This window comes from Thunnus albacares, chromosome 9 (genome assembly GCF_914725855.1).
Source record: "Thunnus albacares chromosome 9, fThuAlb1.1, whole genome shotgun sequence".
Classification (NCBI taxonomy): domain Eukaryota; kingdom Metazoa; phylum Chordata; class Actinopteri; order Scombriformes; family Scombridae; genus Thunnus; species Thunnus albacares.
In genome coordinates, this window is record NC_058114.1 from 16,009,980 (window position 1) to 16,035,618 (window position 25,639).

The window sequence follows — 25,639 nt, forward strand, 5'->3', positions numbered from 1 at the left end:
TATTTATTCTTGTTGGTCTTGTTGTAAATAAAGAAATTCTGTACATTTGTACATTATTCAACACTAAGTTCTTTTGATCATTACATTGTGGCTACTTTTTGAGCAACAGTTGTAGTATCATAAGGAATTGTTTTGCAAGAAGTCTGGGGAATACAGCAGTATTGTATATTGGAGCAGAGTTGTGCGACCTGTTTCTAAAATAACATTAAAAAATGTTGGCTGGCAGGAGGCTTAGGGCGACAATAGAGAAAACCTGTTTCTCACGAGGCGTTCCCACTGTTTATTTGTATATGACCAGCAGGTGTGACACTGATGCCGCTGTGGTGATTCTTCACCATCAGCAAGTCACATCGCTGTGGTAGAAAACTTTAACTGTGGTTTATTCTTGTTTTGTAGGAAACCACCTACAGGGAAAGTAGCTACCTTGCTGAGTTTTCCATTTCCCACATCATTTGCCATCATTTTGTCCACGTCACGTTTGGTTTAGAGTGCCACTATGTATACCTTGGCCACTAAGGCTGAATTTAGTCTTGCAGGAGTCAGTTTGACAGGTAAGTTGCAGGTATGCTTTTGCTGTCTGACAGTGGTTATTTATGGATAAGCTCAACAGTCTATTTAGATGACTGTTCTGTTCATGTAATTGACAAGTAAAAGCAAATGTTCCCGTAACGAAACGCAGTTATTCTGTGCTCAGCAGGCATGAGCTACTGAAGAAACAGCTCTTACCTGACAACTGTAGAGACATGAAGATTTGCCTCTTGATATCATGTCATCCAAGAATACCTCACTGAAGGTAAAGTATCTTCTCCTGGTGCACATTGTGTATGTTATGAAGGGTTATTTTTCTGAGGATGAATACACCATCAGTCATGATAAATCACCTCTGTAACTGATAACCTTTTCTTAAATAATGTATTCCTTATAATAAATGGTTTTACTCTGTTTTAATTCTAGTGGTTCCTGCCATCAGTCATGCCTATACTGATTGTGTTTCTCATTCTTATACCAGGTAAGCTTTTTGGTGAGAGAACTACATGAGGTCTTACATAAGGTCTTACTTCAAAATTTCAATGATTATCGAGAACTAAAGCTGAGACGTTACCATATTTGAAATATTTGAATCCACTTTGTTGGTTGCAGTTCCACTAAAAATCACATCACAAGCCAAAACATGTTTATGACAACATCTATTGATCACACTTTTTTTTTTTTTTTTTCAGCTCCATGCAGTGCCATCATGGTGAACTGCTCTCAGCCAAACCAACCAGCTCTGCTGGAAGCCCTGAATCCAGTCTTTAACCTGAGCGCAATACGACCTGTCATGAACATGACAACCTACACCAATGTCAGCACGTTCTTTACCTTGTATGGAATACTGGGAGTGGTATGTTCAGCTCATTCAGCATTACACAGTGTACCGAGTGTACCATTCATTATTTTTCATGAGTGTGTGGCAATTCTCTCAGAATACAGTAATTTCTATACCACTCTGAAAAATTTTGTAACTGTTCAACAAAGGACTCCATTTTGCAAACATATGTGATAACATGATTATTATGATAATATGTGGAGCAGAAAATAATATCTATCCTACTGCTAGTGGGAAGATAAAGGTGGAAAGAGTCATCAGATATGACAGCTTATATCATATTGCCGCTGTCTTGAAGCAAATGTAACTATACCTAAATTTAAAAACCGAGACTCCCTTGAAGACCCATGTTGTCTTAACAAAAACACTTTCGGGAACACTGACTTTGTTTTTCTGTTCTTGTCATTCAGAATGAAAAGGCTCAAAACTTGATGACTTACATTTGGCTAGAATTTGTAAGTACTGCAAATAGATAAGTACTGGATAATTGTGGAATAATTTCAGTTAATGGTGTGATTATTTCTTATGGAATACCCACTCTTTACACTAATATCACTTTTGTTGTTTTAGTGGTGGAGGAACGAGTTTACCATTTGGGACCCAGTCCAGTGCGGCACTGACAAGATTTCTCTCCCCAGAGACAAGTTTTGGGTGCCAGATATTGTAATTAATGAATTGTGAGTTCCATCATACCAGACTGTTAACATTTATCAAACCATACACTGGGTTTACATACAGCGGATTCCTCTTAACACACTGTTACAATATTATAGTAGCTATTATTCATATAATTGTTACAGGATACAGCTAGATAACTTTATATTTTTCTCAACAAATCCCATGAAAAGACAATGTCTTAGTATATTTGTCAATACTTTCCGATCTCCCTACCCTGTCTTTGGCGCTCAGCCCCAAACATACACATATGTGACAATAACAAATCTACACTCTGAAATCCTAAACCGCAGAGAAAGCTGGATTCTTCTTTAACATATTTTGTCTCTCTTGTCTAAGTATAAAGCATCACATGCAGCTGGGTTGGTTAACATGATGTGCTATTTGCAAGTACTGACTTGTAAGTGTTGCTGTAAATCATGAAAATGTGTGAACAAAAAAATGGCACGTTGACTGGAAGAAGAGATGCCCAGTCTTAACGAGGGACTATTTCCTGTTTTCCACTGCTTCCAATTTGTAGCAGTGGATAAATTAAAGGTGCAATGTTCTCATTTTGTAGATATTTCACTCATAACTCCTCTGCTTGTTCTTGTCTTGCAGTATAGAGAAGAACACAGCCCCCTATGTCCCGTATCTGTATTTATTTAGCAATGGAAGAATGCACGATGCTCAACCAGTCAAAGTTGTCAGCTCCTGTAACCTTGATATCTACACCTTCCCCTTCGACATACAGAACTGCACTCTTACTTTCAACTCCTACATCCACTCGGGTAAGGCACTTCACAGAATGTCTCATTTCCTCTCTTCTAAAGAGCAGTAAGTAGCAATATGTAAGCAATAACGCATGATGAATTGAACTTAAAAAAAATATCCTGAAACTATGAATTATTATGTCTCTGTAATGAGAATATGTGCGTTTATTGACTTTAAGGGATAACATTTTACTCTCCTTTCATCAGCAAAGGATATAAAGATATTCCTAGGGAAGCCTGCTGATAAAATCACAGAAGTCTCAAAGATGATGATGACAACTATGGGGGAGTGGGAGCTGCTGGATATCACCGCCCACAAATACAGCACACACATTGAGAATGAGGATTCCTCCATTGATGAGCTTTCATTTCATGTATGTTCATTGTAATGTCTGAAAATTGCAAATTGCTTTTCAAGCTAAGATTATGGGAGTATATATTTGGGCCAGTTGAAAGTAATTTGTATTTGCTGTTTTTAATTTATTATTGTGTCTGAAATGTTTGACTTACTTAACTCTAACATACTTAAAGATATCAATCCAATTATGATATTAAAAAGCTCAGAACCAAAAATAATCACACACCTAGCTCAGATTTTCCTCTCTTCAGTTTTAGTCTTTTGTACCATTTTTAACTATGATTGAATATTTCTGTAACTTCAAAATAATGATGGATGTTTGTATATTCATCAGCTTGGAAAACATTACTGTACTATGAGAGCTTTACATATTTTTTTTGGCATTTTCTTAACTCTTTGGCAACAGAGCATTATTTAAAAAAGACAGATTTCAAATGTGTATCAAAAAGGTACCCGACAAAGTGTTTTCTGTTATTTTTTTCTGCCCTCTGCAGATCAGAGTCAGGCGCCGGGCCACCCTCTATGTGCTGAACCTGCTGATCCCCAGCTCCTTCCTCATCACAGTGGACCTCTTCAGCTTCCTGCTGCCTCCCCAGAGTGTGGATCGATCCTCCTTTAAGATGACCCTCATCCTGGGCTACACCGTCTTCCTGCTCATTATGAACGACATGCTGCCAATCACTGGAAACACTATACCTCTCATAAGTCAGTGTTAGACTCAGAAAATGTTCTCTGTAATGATATATTGAAACTACAGTACAGAATTTTAAGACTACGGTACAGTACAGTGCAACTATTTCATACTGTCAAATTTGGCTAGAAGCAGCTAAGTATAAGTTTAGAATACAACATAAAAACTGTGCAGGTTGTTCGGCGAAGTGTTAAAATTGGCATCAGTCTTAATTTGTATGCCCTAAATCCACAAACAGACAGTGTGGGCAAATTATTTTCAGATTTACATGTAATTTACATATCAGCCCAACACATAAGCATTACCACAAGAAGCAGCATAGGCAGCTTTTCACTCATTGCACATACATATATAAATAATGAATTGTATTTTTATTTGGTCATTTTTATTCTTGTCTGCACAAACTTGATTGTTATTATTCATTCTGGGTCTCAGTGAACACACTCTCTCCAATCTCTTTATGCCAGATGTGTTCCTGTCTCTGTGCCTGGCTCTGATGGTGGCCAGTCTACTGGAGACTATCGTCATCACCAACCTGCTGTGTGGCTCTGCTAATCTCTCTCCCGTCCCTCACTGGATCCAAGTGCTCGTTCTGCAGATTCTGGGCTGTCTTGTTTTCTTGCCTCGGAAGACTAAAGAACAAGGAGATGCAGGTATACAGCTGTTGGTAGTTATACTGTGATTACATCCAGTATATGTGTAAGAGATGTAGAAATGTAAGATTACAGAAAAAGATTGTTTACTTACCACTTTTGAAGGTATTAAAAAGTCAGTTTAAAAAAGAAAGAAAAGAACCACATTGGATAAGTTATGTTGCATAGAATATAATTTGTAGCCTATTTTCTGGACTGAATTTTAAAAGTTCTACCTTTTTTCCCCTTAAAACACAGACATAAAACCCAGCACTGTGGTAGCACATTGTAAAGCTGATGAGGGTCCTCCAGAGGAGAGTGTGCCAGTGGTGGAGGACAAGGCCCTGGATGAGCTGAGGAGCCTGGGCAGGGACCTCCGGACCATCCGCCTACAGGTGGAGCAGCAGTTGAGCGGGAGCCAGAGCTCAGAGGAGTGGATTCAGGTGGGTTTCATCATAGACCGCTTGCTCTTCGGCCTCTACATCCTCTTCATATCAGTCAGCTTCATTACCATCATCATTATTTGGGTGAACTCATATAATGCATCATGATTTTACTTTTGAGTTTGTTTTTTCCCATAGTCTGGGATGTGTGAATTATTATTTGTTGTCAATAATTATTGAGCATAGAAGATTGATTTAAGTTTTGTTATTTGCAAGTAGACATCACAACTCACCAGTGGATTATATCCTCTTTTCACTACTCATTTTAATGTGTTACTGTGCTTCTTATTTCTCTGTTATTTAATTTAATTATTTTTGTTGTGTTTTAGGGTTTTAAGACTCTGAAAGCTTTTTTTACCCTTGAGAGAGAGAGGTTTTGGTATTTCTGCAAATTCTATGCTTGCATTGTCAATAAAAGTAACGTATTTGCATGCTTCAACAAACAATTCAAACTACAGTAATCACTCTACCCTGGAGGTTTTCAGTAACGAGAACAACACTGCTCACGTGTCATGTGTTCCTCTATTCACTTTTTTCTGTAGTCTCAAAGCATATTAAGTCCAGACAGTACATCTGGTTCTCTGTATTATGAAGCATTAAGACACATGGAAAGAATGCCTTTAAACTCTGCATTTAATAATCAAACTAATATGTAATAATGTAGTCAAATTGTACCTACCATTGTGGAAAAATCTTCATTTTGAGAGAAATAAAATAAGCTGCTGTTGGTTTAATGGAAATATTCTCTTGTATGTGTCTTTTTTATCTCTTTTATACTTTTATATCTGATTCCATTAAGTCAATGTGAGTGTAGAGCAGAGTGAGATCTCTCACTCACATAATATATTTCACCACCATGTTTCAACCATGATACAGTACATTAATACTACCCAAGATGATTTCAGTCACTTTTTCTTGACTGTTCTGTATTGTATTTGATGTAAATGTGAGTACTGATTCAAGCTTAAAATAAACAGACATAACAGGTGAAACCAGCTCCTGAGATCTCATTTTAAAAAAGCAATATTATCAGTATTTTAATGACAAGTAAATAAGATGAACCTCATCTTTGTTTGATTAGTTTTATTTAAATTTTGCAAAACTGACATTTAGACAGATTATACATGCAGACATATGACTCAGAAAGAAATGGTGTGTTGTCTGCTTTTAGCCAATCAGAATCAAGTGCACCGTTCTTGCAGACTTGCTTTGAATCCAAGTGCATTATTGTGAAACTGTTTGAGCTGACACCAGCAAGATGACAAATGTAAAGACAGCCGGGCTCATCTTCATCTGTTTTGCGCTGCTTCACAGTGAGTTGGAAAACATTTGACAATCTACAAAATTAGCTTAATAAAAAGGGAAGATAATCTGTTAAGAGCTGGGAGACAGTAATGATATATAAATGGTATATAAATGGTATATAAAATATAAAGAGGCTCTTTGCATACTTATAGCTGAAATGATAATGCTTTATAAAACTTTACTTGTTTGAAAGAAAATAGAAGCTGAACTAAAAACCAAATAAACTGGAAAACAGTGACATGTTTGTGTCTTTTCTCACTTTATATTCTTACATCAATAAGCAAGAGAGAATCTACTATATAAAATATAAAAAATACATAATATAGAAGAATTAAGAGTTTTATGGCACGTTAAAGAATACTGTCATGTGATATTTATGAACTCTTTTTATGTAAAACCCTAAAACAAAAAGTACCAAAAAGCCTAAAAGCATGTGGAATGAATAAATAAACAGTCTCTTCACTACCCACATTATGTAACCCAGCAAATAAAGCTGCGAGACAGCAAACGGTAGGCTATGTTTACTTAGAAAATGGCTAATTAGAGTCTACAGCCATATAACTCACTACTTTAGACTTGCTTTTTTTTTTTTTTGTTACTGTTTGTTTGCTTACTGTCTTTTTTAATTGTATGTGAAGCACTTTGTAACTTGTTTTGAACAGTGCTTTATAAAGATATAGTAATAATAATAATAATAATAATAATAATAATAATAATAATAATAATAATAATAATAATAATAATAATAATAATAATAATAATATTATTATTATTACTATATCTTTATAAAGCACTGTTCAAAACAACATCATCATTATTATCATAACTATTATTATAATATGTAATGATGGTTATTAATGATGAATAAATCATCATTTATAATAATAATAATAATAATAATAATAATAATAATAATAATAATAATAATAATAATAATGATAATAATAATAATAATAATAATAATAATAATAATAATAATAATAATAATAATAATAATAATAATAATATTCTAATGTCTTTGTCAGGCTATAGGCTACTAAGGCACAGCGGTACTTTGAGCTAAAAACATCGACTAACATGTTCACAATGATAATACTAACATGTTGATGCTTAGCAGGTATAATATTTACCATGTTCACCATCTGAGTTCAGCGTTGGCGTGCCAATATTCACCATTAAGCACTTAACACAAAGTACAGCTAAGCCTGATGGGCATCCAGTATGTCATTAGTTTGCAGTTATTTAGTCATAAACCAAAATATTGGACAAATTAATCCTGAGAGGAAGAAGAATGTTTGTACCATTTTTGGCAATTCAGTGGTTGTTGACACATTTTACTTATGGCTAAAAGTAGTTGAGCTGTAAACTGTAATTTAAAATCTAACTCACAAAGTTGACACAATGTTGGACTTTCATGTCACATAGAAGATGCACAACACAGAAAGTGAATAAAACAAAGAGGTGGTGTGCAGATCAAACTACATATTTTTAGAGTACAACAAAATAGCTCAGATTTTATTGTCATTTTGCTCATTGAATTTACACTAAGTTAATAATCAAATCACAAAGAACACATGAAAATGGATCAATGTCTGTACTATGTATCTGTTATGAAGCATTTTGTTGAAGAGTTCATAGTTACTCCATTCTGTAAATCATATAAAGATATTTATTTGAGCTGTCTCATGAATTTAGGTTTCTAATGTCTCTTTTTGATCTCAGGTTTTGTAGCAGCATTGAACTGCACCAGTCCGAGCCCTGAAGCCTTGCTTAATGCACTTGAGAAGGATTTATTTCCCAAAAAACTGGTGCGCCCAGTACAACACTTTTCAGATACAATTAACATAACCATCAGTATCACTGTGGTGGGAATTTTAGGAGTGGTGAGTCCATGAATTACACAATCATCCATCCATGCCTGCACATAAACAATGCATAACTTTTTATATGAGTGAGTTTTATTCATCATCAATAACCATCATAAATATGTCCCATCTATAGCATGAAAAAGCCCAAACCCTGAAAACATTCATATGGCAAGTCCTGGTAAGTTTTCAGAGCACAGACAGAACATGAATTCATTCAGAAATTTGTCTAATCTCCTGTTAAACAAATTTGACGAGTTTCATTCTGAAAATGACAAAAGCAAAATGTGGCTGAATCAAACGGAGAGAATTTCTCTTTATCCCACATGCCAGAATTTTACCAGTCTAAACTAAAAATTGCTTGTTATTATATATTGTATTGTATGTTAGGTAGGTAGCATTTTGTTTTTGAAATGAAACTCCTCATATTTTTCTCTATTAAAGGATAAGGCTGTCAACAATCTATGGCATTAAAGGACCAAAACTAACAATGAATTAGTCCATCTTAGAGTAACTTTCCAACTTCCCTACCATCTGTGGCACTCAAGTCCATTGGATACTACTGAAGATGTACATCTTTAAAAACGGGATGGAAATACATAGTGTTTTTTATTTAAAGGGACAAAATTTTACTAAAACAGATGGATCCTAGATAAGAAAATATTACTCAAACAGGAGTACATAATACATTTCTTTTAGACTATTTTCAGCCACAGATCTGGAGCATTAGTGAGTATTTACAACATCATGCGAGACTAGTGTCTGCATTCATTGTAATGAAGCAACATGTCACTTACAGTACAACTGTGTGGCTAATTGATGTGCTTTTAATAATGTTTGAGCTATAATAAAGGTCTATGGCACAGAGGAATAAGCTATTTCTGGCTTTGACAACACAGAAATACTTGTTAGGGTCCATATATTGTTGGTTTTGGTCTTTTTATGGGATTTGTCAAAATAAGACAAATGTAGAATATCAACACCCTTTAAATGAAAGTATATAGTGACACAGTTAAAATGGCTGGCATTTTCTAAGCTGTGCATCACATTTGTATTCTTCTGTCTATTGGAGGAGTGGGATATAGAGGGACTGAGCTGGGATGAGAAGGAATGTGGAACTAAAAGAGTCTCTGTCCCTCGGGAAAATCTTTGGATCCCAGACATCCACATCTCGGAGTTGTAAGTTTAAAAGATGTTGAGTCTGTAAACTTTTTCAAACTTCATTAGAAAACAAAAGGAACTGATAAACCTTAAAGTATCTGGTAGCACTTTTGCACAGTTTTAAAGCTGCTGTTTTGGCCATGGACATGTTTTTTTTTTTCTTTTATGCTTCTTTTGATTAAATTGCCACAATCATACAAATATTGTAAACATTAAAGACAAAAACTGTGCCTGGTTTTAAATATATGGATGTTTAATTAATTATTAGTTAGAGAGTCAGTTATTAGATATAGTATTTAAGAGTATGTATGTGCAATTAAAATGTTTTTAATTCAATTCTGTTCTATTGCAGCATGGACGAGGACAAATCTCCCCAAACTCCCTATGTCTACTTATACAACACAGGTCGTGTTTTTGATGATAAGCCACTCAGAGTGATCAGTTCGTGCCAATTAGGAATCTACACTTTCCCCTTCGATATCCAAAACTGCTCTCTGACCTTTGAACCCTATCTACACTTTGGTAAGCCTGCCTAGAAAACAACAACAAAAATAAATCTTCAAGTTCATCACACATTCAGTTTCATCAGCCTTGAACTTCCATGAATTCAAGATTCAGTAGACTTTATTGCCATTTGCACAGGCACATGGTATATGCACATTAGAACTCTTGTTCGGTTCACTCAGTCAGGTTGACAAACAGAAACAAATTTACAATAATTAAATATACGTTAAATTACAATTAATAAATAACAAGAGTAGTGAGGTATGAGAGATATTAAATTATCTACAACAATTATTTACAGCACTTCTAATTAAGTACTGGAGCAGCAGTTGCAAGGAGGTATTGAGAAAGAACAGATATTGCACCACAATGTAGGAGCAGTGTGTGTGTGTGTGTGTGTGTGTGTGTGTGTGTGTGTGTGTGTGTGTGTGTGTATGTGTGTGTGTGTGTGTGTGTGCTAGGTGCTAGGAAAACACCAAAGAACCCACCTTTCACATTGACAACTTAGCTCTACACGTTTGCAGAAGACAACTAGCAACACTTCACAGAGTAGGCATCTAATATGAATAAAATTGTGTAAAATCTTATTCCAGCTGCTGATGTAAGAATGATTCAAGGCAGCACAGCTGCAGACATCCTGAAGGAGTCCAGAGAAGTGCTCCAGACCAATGGAGAGTGGGAACTCGCAGACATCAAAGTAGCTCCATCTACTCTGGTGTTAAAAGAGGCAAGCTACTCTGAGATCAAATACTTTGTAAGCATTTTTAACTATTTAACTTCAGATTCTGTATTCAAACAATGAATACTGGAGTTTTATTTGTTTAACATTACTTTCAAATCAATTGTGATACCTTAAAGAAACTGTACATGTCATTATTATCTTATTAATTTTTCTGATGAAGTTTTATTCGTAGAAAAATAAGAGAAAACTTTGCAGTCTACTGTATGTGTTGCTTTCAAACCAGTCATCCTAGTGTCCCCAGTTCAGAGCAGGTAGCAGTCTACTACAGTGTCCTTTTTGATACTTCCAAGTCTGTTTGCAAAGTCTGAAATTAGCAAATTACTTATTTTTACAAAAGAATATTTTCAAGGCTAAAGACAACGGTAACAAATATGATGATTAATAAGAGGAGTGATACAGCAATAAGAAGATAGCACACGTCAAAACCAAGTAATTAAAAGAACCAAAATAAAACAGCCACATTAGCCAGTCCCTCCATGATTTTTTTGTGATTATTTCAGCCAAAAATGCTTGATTTTGCAGGAATTTTCTCAAAAATTGCAATATAATTTGTGAAGTTTTATGTGCTCTTTTTGCGGGAATTGGGAAAAATTGCAAGCAAATGAAAATGAGGCAATTTTTTTAAAAAAACTACTACCAATGAAGAGTAATAAGTAATCACTTCCTTCAATAAAAAGTATAGTGCATATCACTGAAACAACTGTATTTCAATACCTATTTCTTATTTATTTCCTGAACTTAAGAATCATGGGCTCAACGTTATATAAAAAGAAAATACTGTACTTGAGTTCCATTTATAGGCCTTTATTAAATAAACTTTCACCTCAACATTAGCACTGAATAAAATCAATCAATAATGCCATTAAAATGAATCAATTAACATAAAAATATAGTTTTCCAGTCCGTCTTTGCTGTCTGAACAACGCATCAACTTGTATTCTTCAGACTAAATGAATGCAAACCAAAGGAAATGTGCATGTTAAATGAAAAACTAAGTGCAATCTCATGTATACAATTCATGTATGAAACTACAGTTCAGCGTCCTCTGAGTCATATTCCATTTCCTCTCTCTGTGGAGTCGTTGGTTGTGGTACGAGAAAACCAAGGCCCGGAGGTTTTGGTTTGTAGTTGCTTCTGCCCCTTGCTGAATGTGCGTTGTGCACAGCGATGATGTAAATTAATCCCGACATGAAATGTGACAATTGGTTCAAATGACAAGTGGTCTGTTGATTTGACCATTTCATGCGGAAAAGTTGCGGTAATTTAGCGAAACTGCAAGCTCTAACAAAAATTGCAGAGACTTCTTGAGTTTGCATTAATTATTGCAATCGCAAAATCATTATTTCCTGGAGAGACTGATTAGCAGCTCTATGACACTACACTAAGGCACAGCAGTACTCTAAGCAGTAGAAATGTTTGTTTGTACCAAATCTCACAGGAATCTAATAGTTGTGGAGATTTTAAAAATGTCAACCCTCTCGTGCCTCTAGGAGAAAAGTCAGGGGATCATCAAAGTCATTAGGATACATTGTCTGGGAACCATGAATATCTGTACAAAATTTTATGCTAATCCATCAAGTAGAAGTGAAAAATGTAATCGGCTTGTGAAGCTAGAGCTAAGAAGTTAATGTTGTTTTTTGTCATAGTGAAATAATGTAAATAGTGAACAAAAGGGGACCCTTGGGGGACGCCAATAGTTTGAGAGCCCAACAACAAAGCATACAGACATAAGGAAGGAGGTTTTATTAGCATGTGGCTGCCAATATTTTTCTTTGTTTTGTGTCTTGTCCCAAGGTCATTTTAAGACGTAGGCCAACCCTGTATGTGGTGAACCTCCTGATCCCCAGCGCCTTCCTCATCACATTGGACATTTTCAGTTTCCTGCTGCCTCCCCATAGTGTGGACAGATGCTCCTTCAAGATGACCCTCATCCTGGGCTACACAGTCTTCCTGCTCATCATGAATGACCTGCTACCTGTCACTGGGTACACAACACCTCTTTTGAGTGAGTGACACCTTTGATATTAGTAGATTTAATATTAGCCAAACTATAGCACTTAAAATGGAGGCCATGCTGTATCTTCTATATTTAGGTGAAGTGTTCCTTTTTGACCAAATGCCAGTGTTGCCTAATTAATACCTTGTCCTATACAATTTAAATGTCATTCTGTTGGGTCCCACCCTTGACAAATACAGTTTAACTTTCTTTTCTGCAGACGTTGTATTCTCTGTGAGTTTCGCTCTGATGGTGGCCAGCCTGTTGGAGACCATATTTATCACTAATATCCAGTTTAGCTCCAGCCAGTACAGTGCGGTGCCTCACTGGGTCAGCATCCTTGTGCTGCGCTATCTAGCTGTAGTCGTTTTTCTCCCCCCGAAAAAGAAGAGTAACCGTGTCACTGTCTCCCTTCACCCACCAGCTAGAGGTACAATAATATTGTTGTTTATCTTATTTTATTTGTGTGACTGCTACTGCTACTATATCTCAGTTATCATTTTGTATACAACTTGTTTTTTTTAGTGAGATTAACGATGTAAGAAATGAGAAATGTTTGTTTAAGTTAATTTTGACCTTGAGAACAGTAGTTTGAAAAAATAATCTTAACTCAAGGTCCACTTAGCAGATTATTCCTGAGCTTCTGACCACATAGTCTGCAGCAGTGAAATTCCTGGAAAGAACTACGTAATTTAGCACTAAATGGTGCATATGGGAATTAGAGATAAAGCTCCGAGGCAGTTGTGTTTAATTGTTTCAGATTTGTTTGTTTCCAGAGGAATTTCCTTCAAACAGTGGGTCCATTCAAACCAATGTACACATTTATTCATTATTCATTTATAGAAATCTAATTCTCCATATTTGTTGAACCGTTGAACTTGCAATCAATCATTTGGAAATGTAACAAGAACATGTAGGTACAACACTGTCTCCATTTTATATTTATTCTATATTTATACAGTCAAATCACATTGACCCATCCAGGAACCTGTCTATGAATTAACGGTTACAAACCGTGAATAAACAGTGAAAAGTGAAACTTATTCTTCTTATATTTGATAGGACCAAATGTTTAGTTAAAGAAACTTATTTATACAAATTACTTATTGAATTAGTTCATGTTTTATCAAATAAAAAATAGATAAATAAAAACATTCTTAAAATTGTATTAATTATGTAAAGTATATTTTCCATCATTTAATAACTTGTTACTTCATCATATAAAAGCAAAAATTAAATAAATAGAAAAGATCAGACCTTGTATCTCAGGATCTTCCTTAGCAGATGGAGTTTACTGAATTGTCATGGAAATAGTTCAGTTGTCATCATGTGATGTGAATATGGGATCTCAGTAAGGGATGTATAACCACTAGATGACAACTAAACAAAGTCAATCAACTGAAGAAGACCATACATATTTGAAAGCACTAGAAAAAAACTACTGGATATTTGGGATTATTATTACTTTTTTCTTCTTTTTTATCATTTCTTCTTTTTTCTGCTGAGGATATTTTTGTTTTTTGTTTTTTTACATTTTATGACAGGATGTCATTTTAATTTTTTTTATAAATCACTCCTTGTGCAAACATTTTGATTATCAGAATTAGTATTAGTACCAAGCTTTTTTTTTTCACCTCATGTATCACCACATCATTCTAATCTTGCTTTTTCATATACCCAGCAATGAATACCAGCATCATCTCAGCAAATGATCTTCAGAGCATCTCTGGTTATACACCTTCATTAAAACCCCCTCTGGAGCCAGCCCTGCATGAACTGATGAAGCTGAGCAATGATCTCAGGGCCATCCGCCTCCAGATGGAAAACCACTTCAATGGAACCAAAATCTCACAGGAGTGGTGCATGATCGGTATAGTCATAGACCGCCTGCTGTTTGGCATGTACATTGTTTTCATCTTGGTCAGCTTTATTACCATCGCATGTATCTGGATGTTGAGTAACTCATACGTAAAGTAGATTGACTTGGCTGGAGAGTAAAATCACACAGTTATGTTGATCACTAGCAAAGGTTTGAATGAGCGAATAGTTAATGAAATTAGTGATGACATGTAGTTTTTCTTGGTGGTCTTAGTAGTTCTGGTAGAAAATTAACCCATTAATTTCCCCTGACCCTGACTAATTCCACCCAAACGTTGAGACTCGGAGAAAAACATAACTTACATTACTTTATATTTTGTTTTGTGCAAATCCTCGTTTCCCCAAATCTCTGCAATGGAGCTGGTGAGTGCAAAGTTAGCATGACACATAAAGCTACAATGGCCACATTTAGGTTGAAATAAACCAGAATTTACCTTTAATACTTGTTAATATCAAAACTTTCAGGCAATGCTTTGTCTCTGCCTTCATGATCATCAAAGACCAGAGGGAACTTTGTACCAAAAATACTAACTTTGAAAGTCACCCACGTGATTTAACTATTTCAGACAGCTGAAGACTTACAGTATATTAACTTCAGATTAGATATGAAATATTGGATTTGGATTTTTTTTTGAAGAGAACGAGGATTGTGTATTATTTACATCACTTACATTGGAAGTGCATTAGGAAGGGATCCCTTAATGGCCCTTTACACACAAGGATGATGATTGTAGTAAGCAAAACCTGTTTAACTGTTAATGTGCACCTGAATATTGTAAGACAGACTTGGATGATTGTGAACCTTTCCTTTAACTGATATTTATTGTTTTCAGCACTCTGAGGTCAATGTATTTTACCTTATTTTAAGTTTCAGTATGATTCCTAGGAGGGATTCTGAAATGCTTAATATAGACTCTATATTTTGATGTGTTATGTGCGCACAGATTGTAACTCCCATAGGTGGAGGTGTTGAAAAATAAAATGGATGAGTGGTTACTGAAGGTGTTAAACAACAACTCTTGTTTCCTGTGTGTGTTTTTAATCTAGGTCTGTCTGAAGATACTACAATTTTGTGTGTGTATGTTTTGTATTTCTTTTCATTTATATGATGATATATATGAGGCTTGAATGTCTTCTAAAGAATAGAGAGATCCATCAAAGTGGATTTTTTTAGGGTTCTCATCACCTCTTTAATGAAGTCCTTGCAGGTAAAAAGTTACTTTTAGGTTTAAAATAATCGATCAAGTAATACAAGTGTAAATGAGTCTGTTCACTTATCTGCAATTTCAGATGCAAGTTTGAAAAAACACCTATGTAGACTTGAGGCTACATCTATAACCTTAGTAGATGATGGGGCACAAAAACACATTTGTCATCTGTCTGTTTGTGTGTTCATGCTTATTAATGGTAAATACAGTAGAAGTGATCAAGTATGTGTGTGTATTTATAGGGATTCACCTCATATTTGGGGACAAAAAAGCAAACCACTAAATTTTAGGTTTAAGACTTACGGTTAAGGTCAGATTTGGTTAAGGGTTGGGGTAAGAGATGTTGTGGTTGTGGTTAAGGTTCAAGTAAATCTCCAGAGACTTTATATGAGCCAATGCGAAAACAAGTGTGTGTGCATGTACTCTGGCAGTAGGAGCTATCTTTGCTTTACATATGATTAGATCGGTGGTCATGAAGGATTAATATTTTGGTCCGGCAGACACATCCAGCATGTGTTCGTCACAGCAGAGGAACAACCTCATCTCAGGTTTACTCTTAATGTCAGGTAATAATATCTGACTTGTATTCATTTATTTTCTTTATGTATGCTTCAGATTTTCTCAACTCAGGCATTTTGTAGCTCTGCTACTGAAAACTTTCTCCTCCTTCTCATGTGAGTAATAAGCAGTACTGTCACCATTGTAATAGTTTATCCTGGCAGTTTCAGGTTTACCCTTATGGTGTGATGATATAATTGTCATCTTTTCTGTTTTGCCTATGCAACTTTGAATTGACTTCTGTTTTTGCATGTGATATTGTATCTCTAGGTACATTTATCTGTCCAACACATCTTTCTTGAAGTGCTGAATTCAAAATTAATCTTCCAACTAATTAGAGTAATGAGTCATAATATATTGTTTTTCTAAGGAACATGTTCAAATAATTAGGTGTAACAGGATGTCCTTATGACCTGTCAACCATCACAATGCATTTACCCTATGCTACATAATAAATGTTTAATTTTCAATTAATGTCCAAATTATCAATAATAATTAATATGTTTATTAACCTTTAAACCTCCCCTTCTCTCTCTACTCTCCCTATTTAGTAAAGGCATAAAAAGTCTCTGCCAAAAAAAAAAAATTAAAAAAAAATTTTTTTTGAAGACGCTTCACTCACCCACTCCTTTTTTGTCAGTGTCTCTATGTTACAGTAAACTGTCCTGTAAAGAAGGCCACGGTGGTCCAACCCATGAGTCCATGCAGGCTGTGTTTGATCTTAAGTCCTTCAGGCCAGCTGTGAACCTCAGTAATCCCACCATAGCCAACATCTCCTTCACGCTGTATGCTGTCCTGGGGGTGGTGAGTTAGCCAATTCACAATTTATTTATTTATAGGCAAGAGAAGAGAGAGTTCCCACACTGTCCTTTTACTAAAGATATAACGTTTTAGGTAAAACATTGAGCATGTTTTGCAAGTAAAAGGACAGTGTGCAGGAATTCTCTCTTCTCTTGCCGATGGACATTTCCTCCTATGCACCTGCCTACAAGAAACCGAAGGTGTACGTGAGCCTTTACAGTTACAATTTATTTATCCAAAAAAAAAAAATACCAGGATTACCTAAATGCAGCTGCAGTGCAGAGGACCTCCACTAGGAAGTAATTTAGAAGCAAACAGGCTTACAACAACAAGGTTTAAATATGCATCACTGATAATTTGTATTGATAATTATTTTTCTGTATCATTATAAAAACATACTGTAGCTTGACTTGACTCTGACATGGTTTAACAGGTAACAATCGGCTTCACATGAGGTTTACCCATGTTGTTTACTGTATTTCAGAATGAGAAGACCCAGATACTCACTACTTTCCTGTGGCTGAGACTGGTAAGTGGCATTGAAAGGCATAATCATGTAATAATGCTTAGGATAAACTGTAATGCAAAACTTGTTTTTGAAAAAGACTTTGGATAAAAACACTCTCACACACCTACCCTTTCAACCTCCTGGAAGCAGTTGTTAATGGGAGTATGGAAAGGTTTTTTGTGACTTTTGACATTTTTCAGACTCTCTTTCTGGACTTACCACTTTCTAACATTATAATTGTATTTACTACATTAACAGAGAACATCTGCTGTTTTGAATTTATAAATGTCAGTCCAATATGGTAGTGTAAAGTGTACTGAAGATAAATAATTTAAAATATTTGTTTACAGTGAGCATGGTTACAGCTTTGCAAATATTTTAAGATTATCAAAACGTGACGGTGAATTATTCCTGATTAATTTGTTGCAGTACTGGAACCATGAGTTCCTGGTTTGGGACCCTGATGAGTGTGATGGCATCACCAGGATTTCTCTCCCTGTGAAGGAACTCTGGTCTCCAGACATCATCATCTATGAGTTGTAAGTTCTCCAGTTATATTTTCCTTTTTTGATGGATCCTTGAGGGTCACATACACAGAAACAAAACAGCTTGTTTTACTCAGCTGTAAAGACACACTGCTGTTAACTCTAGGTCTATGAGGTCTAGCCTACTATTGGTTAATGTTGATGCCCTGACAGACAATCTAGAAGCCCAAATATAAAAACTGCTGTGTCCTGATCCTGTGAAGCATTTACATCAAACATATTCATCAGTCCCAGAAGCTACACTGGTTGCGCAAAATTGTCATCTCTGGGGATTTGCATTGCTCATTCTCAAGGGAAACCACAGCCAACAGTGTATTTTTTCCCTGAGCACAAAGAGGTCTGCTACTGGTTGCAGTAATTCCAATGAGTTTCAGAGTTTCAATGGGCTGGGGTCATCCTCTGGACATTATGTCAGTGTTGAAGAAAAGAAGCACGCCGAGCCCTCAGAGAGTTACAGTAATGTTTTTTTCAGATCTGGGATGGAGATGCACAGAATTTGAATCACATTCCAAAATGGCTTACAGTATTTACCATATCCAGAACCAGAAAGTCAGGGGAAGTAGTTGATCTTAGTGAGTGCAAAACTGCTTTGGGTTACATCTATCAGCTTTTTTAATGTCAAATCATTTTCTCTGTAAAACAATGTCAGAAAACCCAGCATGCAAAGCTGAAAGAGCAAAAAAAGTATGAATTTTCCACATGATTTTACCTCATATTTTAATTTCCCCATAGGACTCATTCTCAGCTCATTGTGTTTTTCTCTGATTGTGTTTCTGCTTCTTTTACTGCATCTTCACACCTGCACCCTCCAGTGTGGATGATGATGTCTCCCAAGCATGTCCTTTCGTCTACATCAACCACACAGGTCACATTCGTTGGGACAGGATGCTCCGGCTTGTTTCAGCCTGCAACCTGGAGATCTTCAGTTTTCCTTTTGATGTGCAGAATTGCACATTTACTTTTGGCTCCTACATGCACACCAGTAAGAACAGACTTCTTCACATTCACAAAATCATACAGTCATAAACTCATCTAGTCATAGGCTACTGAACCTAAAGTTGGCTCAATAGTGGCAAAGGGTCAAAAAATGGGAACTTCTACAGAAAATCTTTATGTAATAAGTCAGACTCACTCAGCCTTTAGCTAACTAGGCTATATATTTAGGTTATCTTAGATTGTACTGTAAATCTAGTTAGCTAGCTTTCCTCTTTCATTGTGTGCCTCTCCTTCACAGTAAGGGATGTGAGGGTGAGCCCAGCCCTGACCTTTAAAGAGATGTCTGGAAACTCAAAGCGTTACTTGGAGGCCAGTGGAGAGTGGGAACTTGTGGACATACTGGGAGAAACCTCCATCCTCCGGTTTGGGATCGATGAGTGGGACATCATCACTTTCTGGGTTAGGAATGCAGGGTGTTGCTTTTCACACTCTGTAAACACGCCCCACTACCTCCAACCGAAGTGAACGCTAGATTACTGGGAACACTGAGTGGTGCACACTTGGACCAACGTCAGCTACTTTAGCTAATTTCTGCTAAGAGGGCAGGTATCACAATCAAGTAACATTAAACTTACAGAAACATTGCAACAATAGTCCAACTCAGTGCAAGTCCCGGAGTCGGGGAGAGCAGCATGTGAGTGAACATTGATCACAGCTATCAATCAATGCCCACACAGCAGACATCAAAGCTATTGTAAGTCTTCAAATCTTATTAACGGAGCAATAATTTCCAAAATGACCACCAGCACACTTATTAGAGGGCCTGAATTTGGCAATTGTGACCATAATGACTTGTTGAAAAATGATTGACTAAGCATTTGTAGAGAGAAGTTGACGCTTTTTGAATGGGAGTCAATTGGAGCCAGCATCTAGCGACCTTCGGTGGCATTGCACTTTACGGTACTTCTGCATTTGCTTTAACTTCAAGATGTGGTAGTTGCCACTTGGTTTGATACTTTAGGTTAAGGGGGACTTTTTCATACATAGTCTACTGTTGTCAACCCATAAATAAGTCTTCACTTCATAAAGATGCATCTAAACTGGACATCCCTTCCTTGTTTACTAGGTGGTCATAAAGCGCCGTCCAGTGCTCTACGTGGTCAACCTGCTGATCCCCAGCTCTTTCCTCATGCTCATCGACATCCTGTCGTTCTACCTGCCCCCCCACAGTGTGGACCGCGCCTCCTTCAAAATGACCCTCATCCTGGGCTACACTGTCTTCCTGCTCATCATGAACGACCTGCTGCCCAGTACAGCAAATGGCACGCCCATCATAGGTCAGAGGTGGTAATGTGTAGAGGTGACATAACCCAGGCATGAACACAGCCTGGATTAAGGGTTATACCATCACTAACATCATTATAATCCACAATGTGAATCAGTTTCCTTAAAAGTGCACTACACAATATTTTCATATTAACAATGGATCAAATGACTATGTGTTATTTGAAAGGATAACCCCACAGAGAATTGTGACCTAACTGTGCAGTTTCCCTCAGATATATGGAGCATTTTTGCACCTTTATTTGCATTTAGCAGCTAAAAGGAGACTGAATATCAGACTCGTGTTCATCAGATTGCAAGACACACAAATCCAGATGAAACCTAATGTCTGCTGGATGTGTAAAAAAGCACCTGTTCCAATAACTTCACATGTTTCTAGTAACTTCAGAACGTGATGATAGTGGTGTTTTTATAGTTTGTTCCACTGCCCCCAAATGGCCAAATCAATTAATGCAGCTTTAAGTTTTTTCCCCTTTGCTTTAGTGAAATTGATTTTCAAAAACACTGTCCAGCTTTCTGAAATTGCAACAGACAACAGACACAGAGATAATTACTGAAAGTAATCAATATGGTCAGATTACAAATCTGGCTGAGATTTTTCAGAGTTTTTCCAACATTCATTGTTCAATAACTCAGTTTTTACATCCCAAAATTCTCATGCCCCAAGCAACTACATGTGCCACATAGATGTTTAAGTGTGGGTTTCAGGATAAAAGGGACTGATATGAATTAATTGTATGAAATATATAATATAATGCAAACCTGTTTATTTATGCATAAAACATACATTTTAGAAATCTCCTGTAATGGCTATTAAACTCAAAAGCAACGCCCACATGAGGTATTTCACTTTAGTTTTTCTTCACTAGATTCTATACCTGTCATCTCTGTATGGGTTCTGATGCCACACTGCTGCTTAAAGTCATCCCAACATGTAAAGGCAGCACCCAAATCTACCCATATTATTGCACCGCTTTTCACTATATTAATATGTTTTGCTTTGGGGCAATAGCAGTATAACACATTTTTAGGGACTGCTGAAGACAGGCAGTGAAGCCAGTTTTGCAGAGCTAGAAAAAAAAACAGCCTGGCTAGTTATAAAAGACACCATTACAACTTCTAGTGATGAGGCTATACCATAGTGTGTTTTTGTCAAAAACACAGTACAATCTTGAAAAAAAAATTTGTAAGCCAGAAATCTGAGTACTTTGCAAAAGAAATCAATGGATCTGGACCATATCTGGACCATATGCTATGGTCGCTTTCTGCTTTGGGAGACAACTGAAAATGAAAAATCTTAAAATATTGTGCACATGGTCTCTTAAATGTGTATCATTCAATCTTTCAATTCAGGTATCTATTTCTCCGTGTGTCTGGCCCTCATGGTAATCAGTCTGCTGGAGACCGTCATCATTACTAATGTTCTCCACCACAACTCCATGAAATTCCAAGAGGTTCCGCACTGGGTGAGGGTGGTTGTCCTCAAGCACATAGCCAACCTCATCTGTTACCGCTGGCAAGAGGACATCCAGCCTCCTTCTATACCTCAAAAGGATAAACCTGAAAGCTTGAACGGTTCAGGCCTGTCCATCCAACCAGTCAGCCAGACACCTGACCAGCATCCAAACAGCAATGCTGGTAATTGAATATGACTTTGTCAATACTTTTGCCAACCATAGCTGCTCAGTGCTGATCTTGAAAATACTAGAGGCAATTGGAGATTTTAATAGAGTTCATCTATTTAAAAAATCTGCTGATGGGAAATGTCTGTAGCCCCATCCAAGAGCAATCAGCTATGTAAACAGGATGTAGCATCACGCACTGTAACAGAACTTCCAACTTCAACTGCTAATTAGTAAATGTAGGTATGACTTTGTGTTATTTATATATACACAAATATAGAGATATGGTTAATGTTAGCCACCTAGTAGTATTCATACAGTTTAGCCTGAAAGGGAAGTATGATAGCACTGACCTAATTTATGTTATCTGGTCATTTTGTCATTGGTGTAATGTTTTGTAATTTGAGATATATTGTGTTGTTTTTGTGAAATGTAATCTAAAATCTCCCCATTTTACATTGAACACATTAACAGGTGTTCAATATAGGTACAAACAAATCTTTAACACCGAATCTTCAAACTGACCTGACTATACTGAATAGCCATTGTCACCGACTGAATCAGCAGCTTTTAGTAGTGGTGTTGCCCGCACTGGTGACTGAGAGCAGCAATGTTAGCTCAGCCGTGATGCACAGTATGTTGTTAAAAGCTTATTAAAAGGCAGCAAAGCCATATAACCATATTTATTACTGTTCGAAATAGGTGTCTTCTGAGCTATTAACAGCAGTACATGTATAGACCTAATTTTGTACATATCTGAACTTAACAGCAACTGGCAACAGACTGTATGAACAAAATATATGATATATATATATATATATATATATATATATATATATATATATACAGCGCATATACAGTGGTATGAACTGTTTGTTTTCTTTTGTTTATTATCCTTTCATAAATACCTTTGTGTCTGTGGCAATTGTCAGACAAATACAGCAACGACAAAAGATATTTCTGTTAAAGACAGACATCAAACAGTGCAGATCATGCTGAGCTAACCGTTGTTATTTGGTCATTTAGTCTAACGTTATTGGAATAACATTTTGTAATTTGAGGTATACTGTGTTTCTGTGAAATGTGTTTCTTATAACCTCTTTTCCTCTTCAATCTAAATGGGTCAGATATTAGCAAGCTAATGTTAGCTTTGCCAGTTGGTTCATTCAGCTAGTTTACACAACATTTCCACCTGTCAGTTGGTAGGTGTAAATATTTAATGACAACTAGTCTTTACGTAAGAACTAGTTTGTGTGGAGCAACTGGTTTTAGTTTAGTGATGCGTAAATCTCCATTCAGGCCTACGTCATAACTAGACTAAGTTTGAACTTAGGCTACGGACTGGTACAGCCACCTTATGTTCCTGATGTGCATACTTTTAACCTACTCTACTGTACTATTTAACTGTGATCCCTCATGTCGCCACTCCTCTGCCAGGTACAGCAACTCTGCCCGAACTGCAACAGATCTGCCTGTACCTGAGCGATCTTCGTGCCCATCTCACCTCACTGCAGAAGGAGAGCGAGCTGCAGGACCAGTGGTGTCACGTTGGATACGTCCTCGACTTCCTGCTCTTCCGCATCTATCTGCTGCTGATCTCCTGCTACGCTCTGGTCATCATCTCCATGTGGTGCATCTGGATCAGTCAGTCCTAACTGAAGAGGGGAACAATATGAACCAGGCCTGCAATAAATTCAGTGAAGGGTGCCTACATTAAATTTGTATAAGTAGAAAGCAAAACAAGGCCTCTGCCAATGGTTATCAGTTATCACTTCTGTAATGTTTGTTTAAAGTTTGTTTTCTGGGTTTGATTTTTCAGAAAAAAATAACATGTACATACAGTACTACCCCTTTTGAAGTCATGGAGGATGGACCAAAAAGTAAATGCAGTATGGGGGTTTTGGAACAATGACTGTATAATCATTATCATCATCATCATCATCATCATCATCATCATCATCATCATCATCATCATCAACAACAAGAATATTTACAGTTCCCATACCTTATTTGCTGCTTTTGATGTGCCACCAAACACCCCAACTCACTTAACCCCTGACCCCCTCCTCCTGTCAGAAATTATGATTTGTTTGTTTGTTTTTTCAGCAAAAAAACAAAAAATATTAGTCACCCTAAATTTCTCTGTCACACAATGGAACCAGATCATTGTCACCACCAACCAAAAATATTGGTTGCAATGTCAACATTCAATGCTGTCAATCTTTTTACACTCTGCCTATCAGCTTTTTAAAAAATGTTTTCAGTTGCTTAGAAATGTATGTGCAGTTCATCTGGCTTTTGACCACATCATACCACCTGATAAGGTGTTAAATGGCATTTGTCTGAACACTGATTCAGGTGAAACATAGTTTCGGATGCTGCTAGATTTTAGTGCAACTTTTGATAGTGTTTACCATAAAATATACAATAAAAGAGAGAGCAGCAGGTAAGATTATCTGGTGCAGTTGTCAGTTGGTCGAAGTCATATCTCAAATGTTATGTTTTTGCCATTAGCAATCATAAATCTGAGTGGAGTCCCTCAGGGCTCTATTCTTGGGCCTCTATCAGTAAACCTGTGTGCTCCCTGTAGACCAAATCATCAAGACAGTAAGATTGTTTTAATACAATATAAAATACCTTCTCTGTTACTCCTTATCAGCCAGTTGTAGTTTGATAATCAGAATAAATTGCTATTTCATTCCCATTCTATTATTGACCGACCTAAAGCTCATTTGAGTTGAGCTAAGCCTGCAGTGAACTGTAATGTGCTGTGGTGTCACACTCACACAGGCAACAATAACCTAACAAGATTTAAGTGGCAGCGGCTTTGAGAGCTAAGTGATTAAGTACTAAGTAATAGACAGATGTATCACAGCATATGTGGCATTCTGTCTTCAGTAAATCTTTTTGATTGCATCAATTATTTGTTAAACACAGTATAGTTTTGTGATAACACCCTCTGAGGTGTCCTGATACAGGAAAGTAATAGTTGGTGGATGAAATTCTAATTTTAGGTCTCAGAAGTCTTCAACTCTGCATTCTCATTTGAGGACACACCTTTGTGCATTATCACTTATTGAACCAGAAAACTGTAAGCACATGTTTTCAATATCTCATTAAACACTTGAAGGATCAGACAATTTCTTTCTTCTAAAATCTGGAAACTCCAGATTCAAAACTCTGATGCAAGGATTTTAACTGGGACAAGGAATCATGATCATGAATCATGATCACATTTCGCCAATCCTGGCTTCCCTACACTAGCTACCTGTTGCTCTTCGAATTGATTCAAAAGTTTTGAATACTTACAAAGTCCAGAGAGGCCTCACCACAAGTTATATATCAGATCTCTTACTGCTGTGTGTCCCTTAGTGCTCCCTGAGAGCCTTGGATGCGTCTTTTCTTGTTGTTCCAAGGTCCAGACTTGGACACAAAGGTGATAGAGCCTTTGCAGTTAGGGCTCCTAGATTTTTAATCTCTTTATGTTTTGAAAAATGCCATATAAATAAAGTTGTTTATTATTATTATTAGTAGTAGTAGTAGTAGTAGTTGTAGTAGTAGTATTATTATCTCAATGTTGTTCTATTAAACCTTGCTCAATATATGTTAATTGTGATGCATGGCTAACAATGCCAGCTAGTGCTGATTCAGAATTAGATCAGTTACAAATATTTCATTAATTAATGATGCAAATTAAATCCTATCTCCTCAGAGAACAACCAACAAGAACAAATATCTGACTGAAT

At 36.5% G+C, this 25,639-nt stretch overlaps 3 protein-coding genes across 3 annotated transcripts; all 3 read left to right on the forward strand.

The window, feature by feature from the left end:
• The first annotated feature begins 1,244 nt into the window (after positions 1–1,244).
• LOC122989347 (5-hydroxytryptamine receptor 3A-like) lies at positions 1,245–5,208 on the forward strand. The gene is made up of 8 exons (XM_044362154.1): positions 1,245–1,384; positions 1,780–1,824; positions 1,940–2,046; positions 2,645–2,814; positions 3,004–3,170; positions 3,649–3,859; positions 4,313–4,498; positions 4,736–5,208. The coding sequence occupies exons 1-8, from the start codon at positions 1,322–1,324 to the stop codon at positions 5,026–5,028; spliced, it is 1,242 nt and encodes a 413-aa protein (XP_044218089.1). The 5' UTR covers positions 1,245–1,321; the 3' UTR covers positions 5,029–5,208.
• Positions 5,209–6,178: 970 nt separating this feature from the next.
• Positions 6,179–14,708, forward strand: LOC122989086 (5-hydroxytryptamine receptor 3A-like). The gene is made up of 9 exons (XM_044361766.1): positions 6,179–6,233; positions 7,948–8,108; positions 8,227–8,271; positions 9,163–9,269; positions 9,604–9,773; positions 10,349–10,509; positions 12,292–12,502; positions 12,714–12,923; positions 14,175–14,708. Exons 1-9 carry the CDS (start codon positions 6,179–6,181, stop codon positions 14,468–14,470), a joined length of 1,416 nt encoding a protein of 471 aa, XP_044217701.1. The 3' UTR covers positions 14,471–14,708.
• Positions 14,709–16,090: 1,382 nt separating this feature from the next.
• Positions 16,091–24,276, forward strand: LOC122989088 (5-hydroxytryptamine receptor 3A-like). The gene is made up of 9 exons (XM_044361767.1): positions 16,091–16,140; positions 16,794–16,941; positions 17,423–17,467; positions 17,876–17,985; positions 18,804–18,973; positions 19,226–19,386; positions 20,054–20,264; positions 21,625–21,909; positions 23,331–24,276. The coding sequence occupies exons 1-9, from the start codon at positions 16,091–16,093 to the stop codon at positions 23,546–23,548; spliced, it is 1,398 nt and encodes a 465-aa protein (XP_044217702.1). The 3' UTR covers positions 23,549–24,276.
• The last annotated feature ends 1,363 nt before the right edge of the window (positions 24,277–25,639 follow it).

What these genes read in the sequence shown, in the direction of transcription:
- LOC122989347 (XM_044362154.1), top strand. Translation starts at nt 1,322, where the DNA reads ATGAACATGACAACCTACACCAATGTCAGCACGTTCTTTACCTTGTAT. An exon ending in TGTATGGAATACTGGGAGTG is followed by an intron (nt 1,385 to 1,779) that starts GTATGTTCAGCT and finishes CTTGTCATTCAG; the next exon opens with AATGAAAAGGCTCAAAACTT. An exon ending in CAACTCCTACATCCACTCGG is followed by an intron (nt 2,815 to 3,003) that starts GTAAGGCACTTC and finishes TCCTTTCATCAG; the next exon opens with CAAAGGATATAAAGATATTC.
- LOC122989086 (XM_044361766.1), top strand. Translation starts at nt 6,179, where the DNA reads ATGACAAATGTAAAGACAGCCGGGCTCATCTTCATCTGTTTTGCGCTG. An exon ending in CATTCATATGGCAAGTCCTG is followed by an intron (nt 8,272 to 9,162) that starts GTAAGTTTTCAG and finishes TGTCTATTGGAG; the next exon opens with GAGTGGGATATAGAGGGACT. An exon ending in CCTTCACCCACCAGCTAGAG is followed by an intron (nt 12,924 to 14,174) that starts GTACAATAATAT and finishes TCATATACCCAG; the next exon opens with CAATGAATACCAGCATCATC.
- LOC122989088 (XM_044361767.1), top strand. Translation starts at nt 16,091, where the DNA reads ATGTGTTCGTCACAGCAGAGGAACAACCTCATCTCAGGTTTACTCTTA. An exon ending in TGTATGCTGTCCTGGGGGTG is followed by an intron (nt 16,942 to 17,422) that starts GTGAGTTAGCCA and finishes ACTGTATTTCAG; the next exon opens with AATGAGAAGACCCAGATACT. An exon ending in GCATCCAAACAGCAATGCTG is followed by an intron (nt 21,910 to 23,330) that starts GTAATTGAATAT and finishes CTCCTCTGCCAG; the next exon opens with GTACAGCAACTCTGCCCGAA.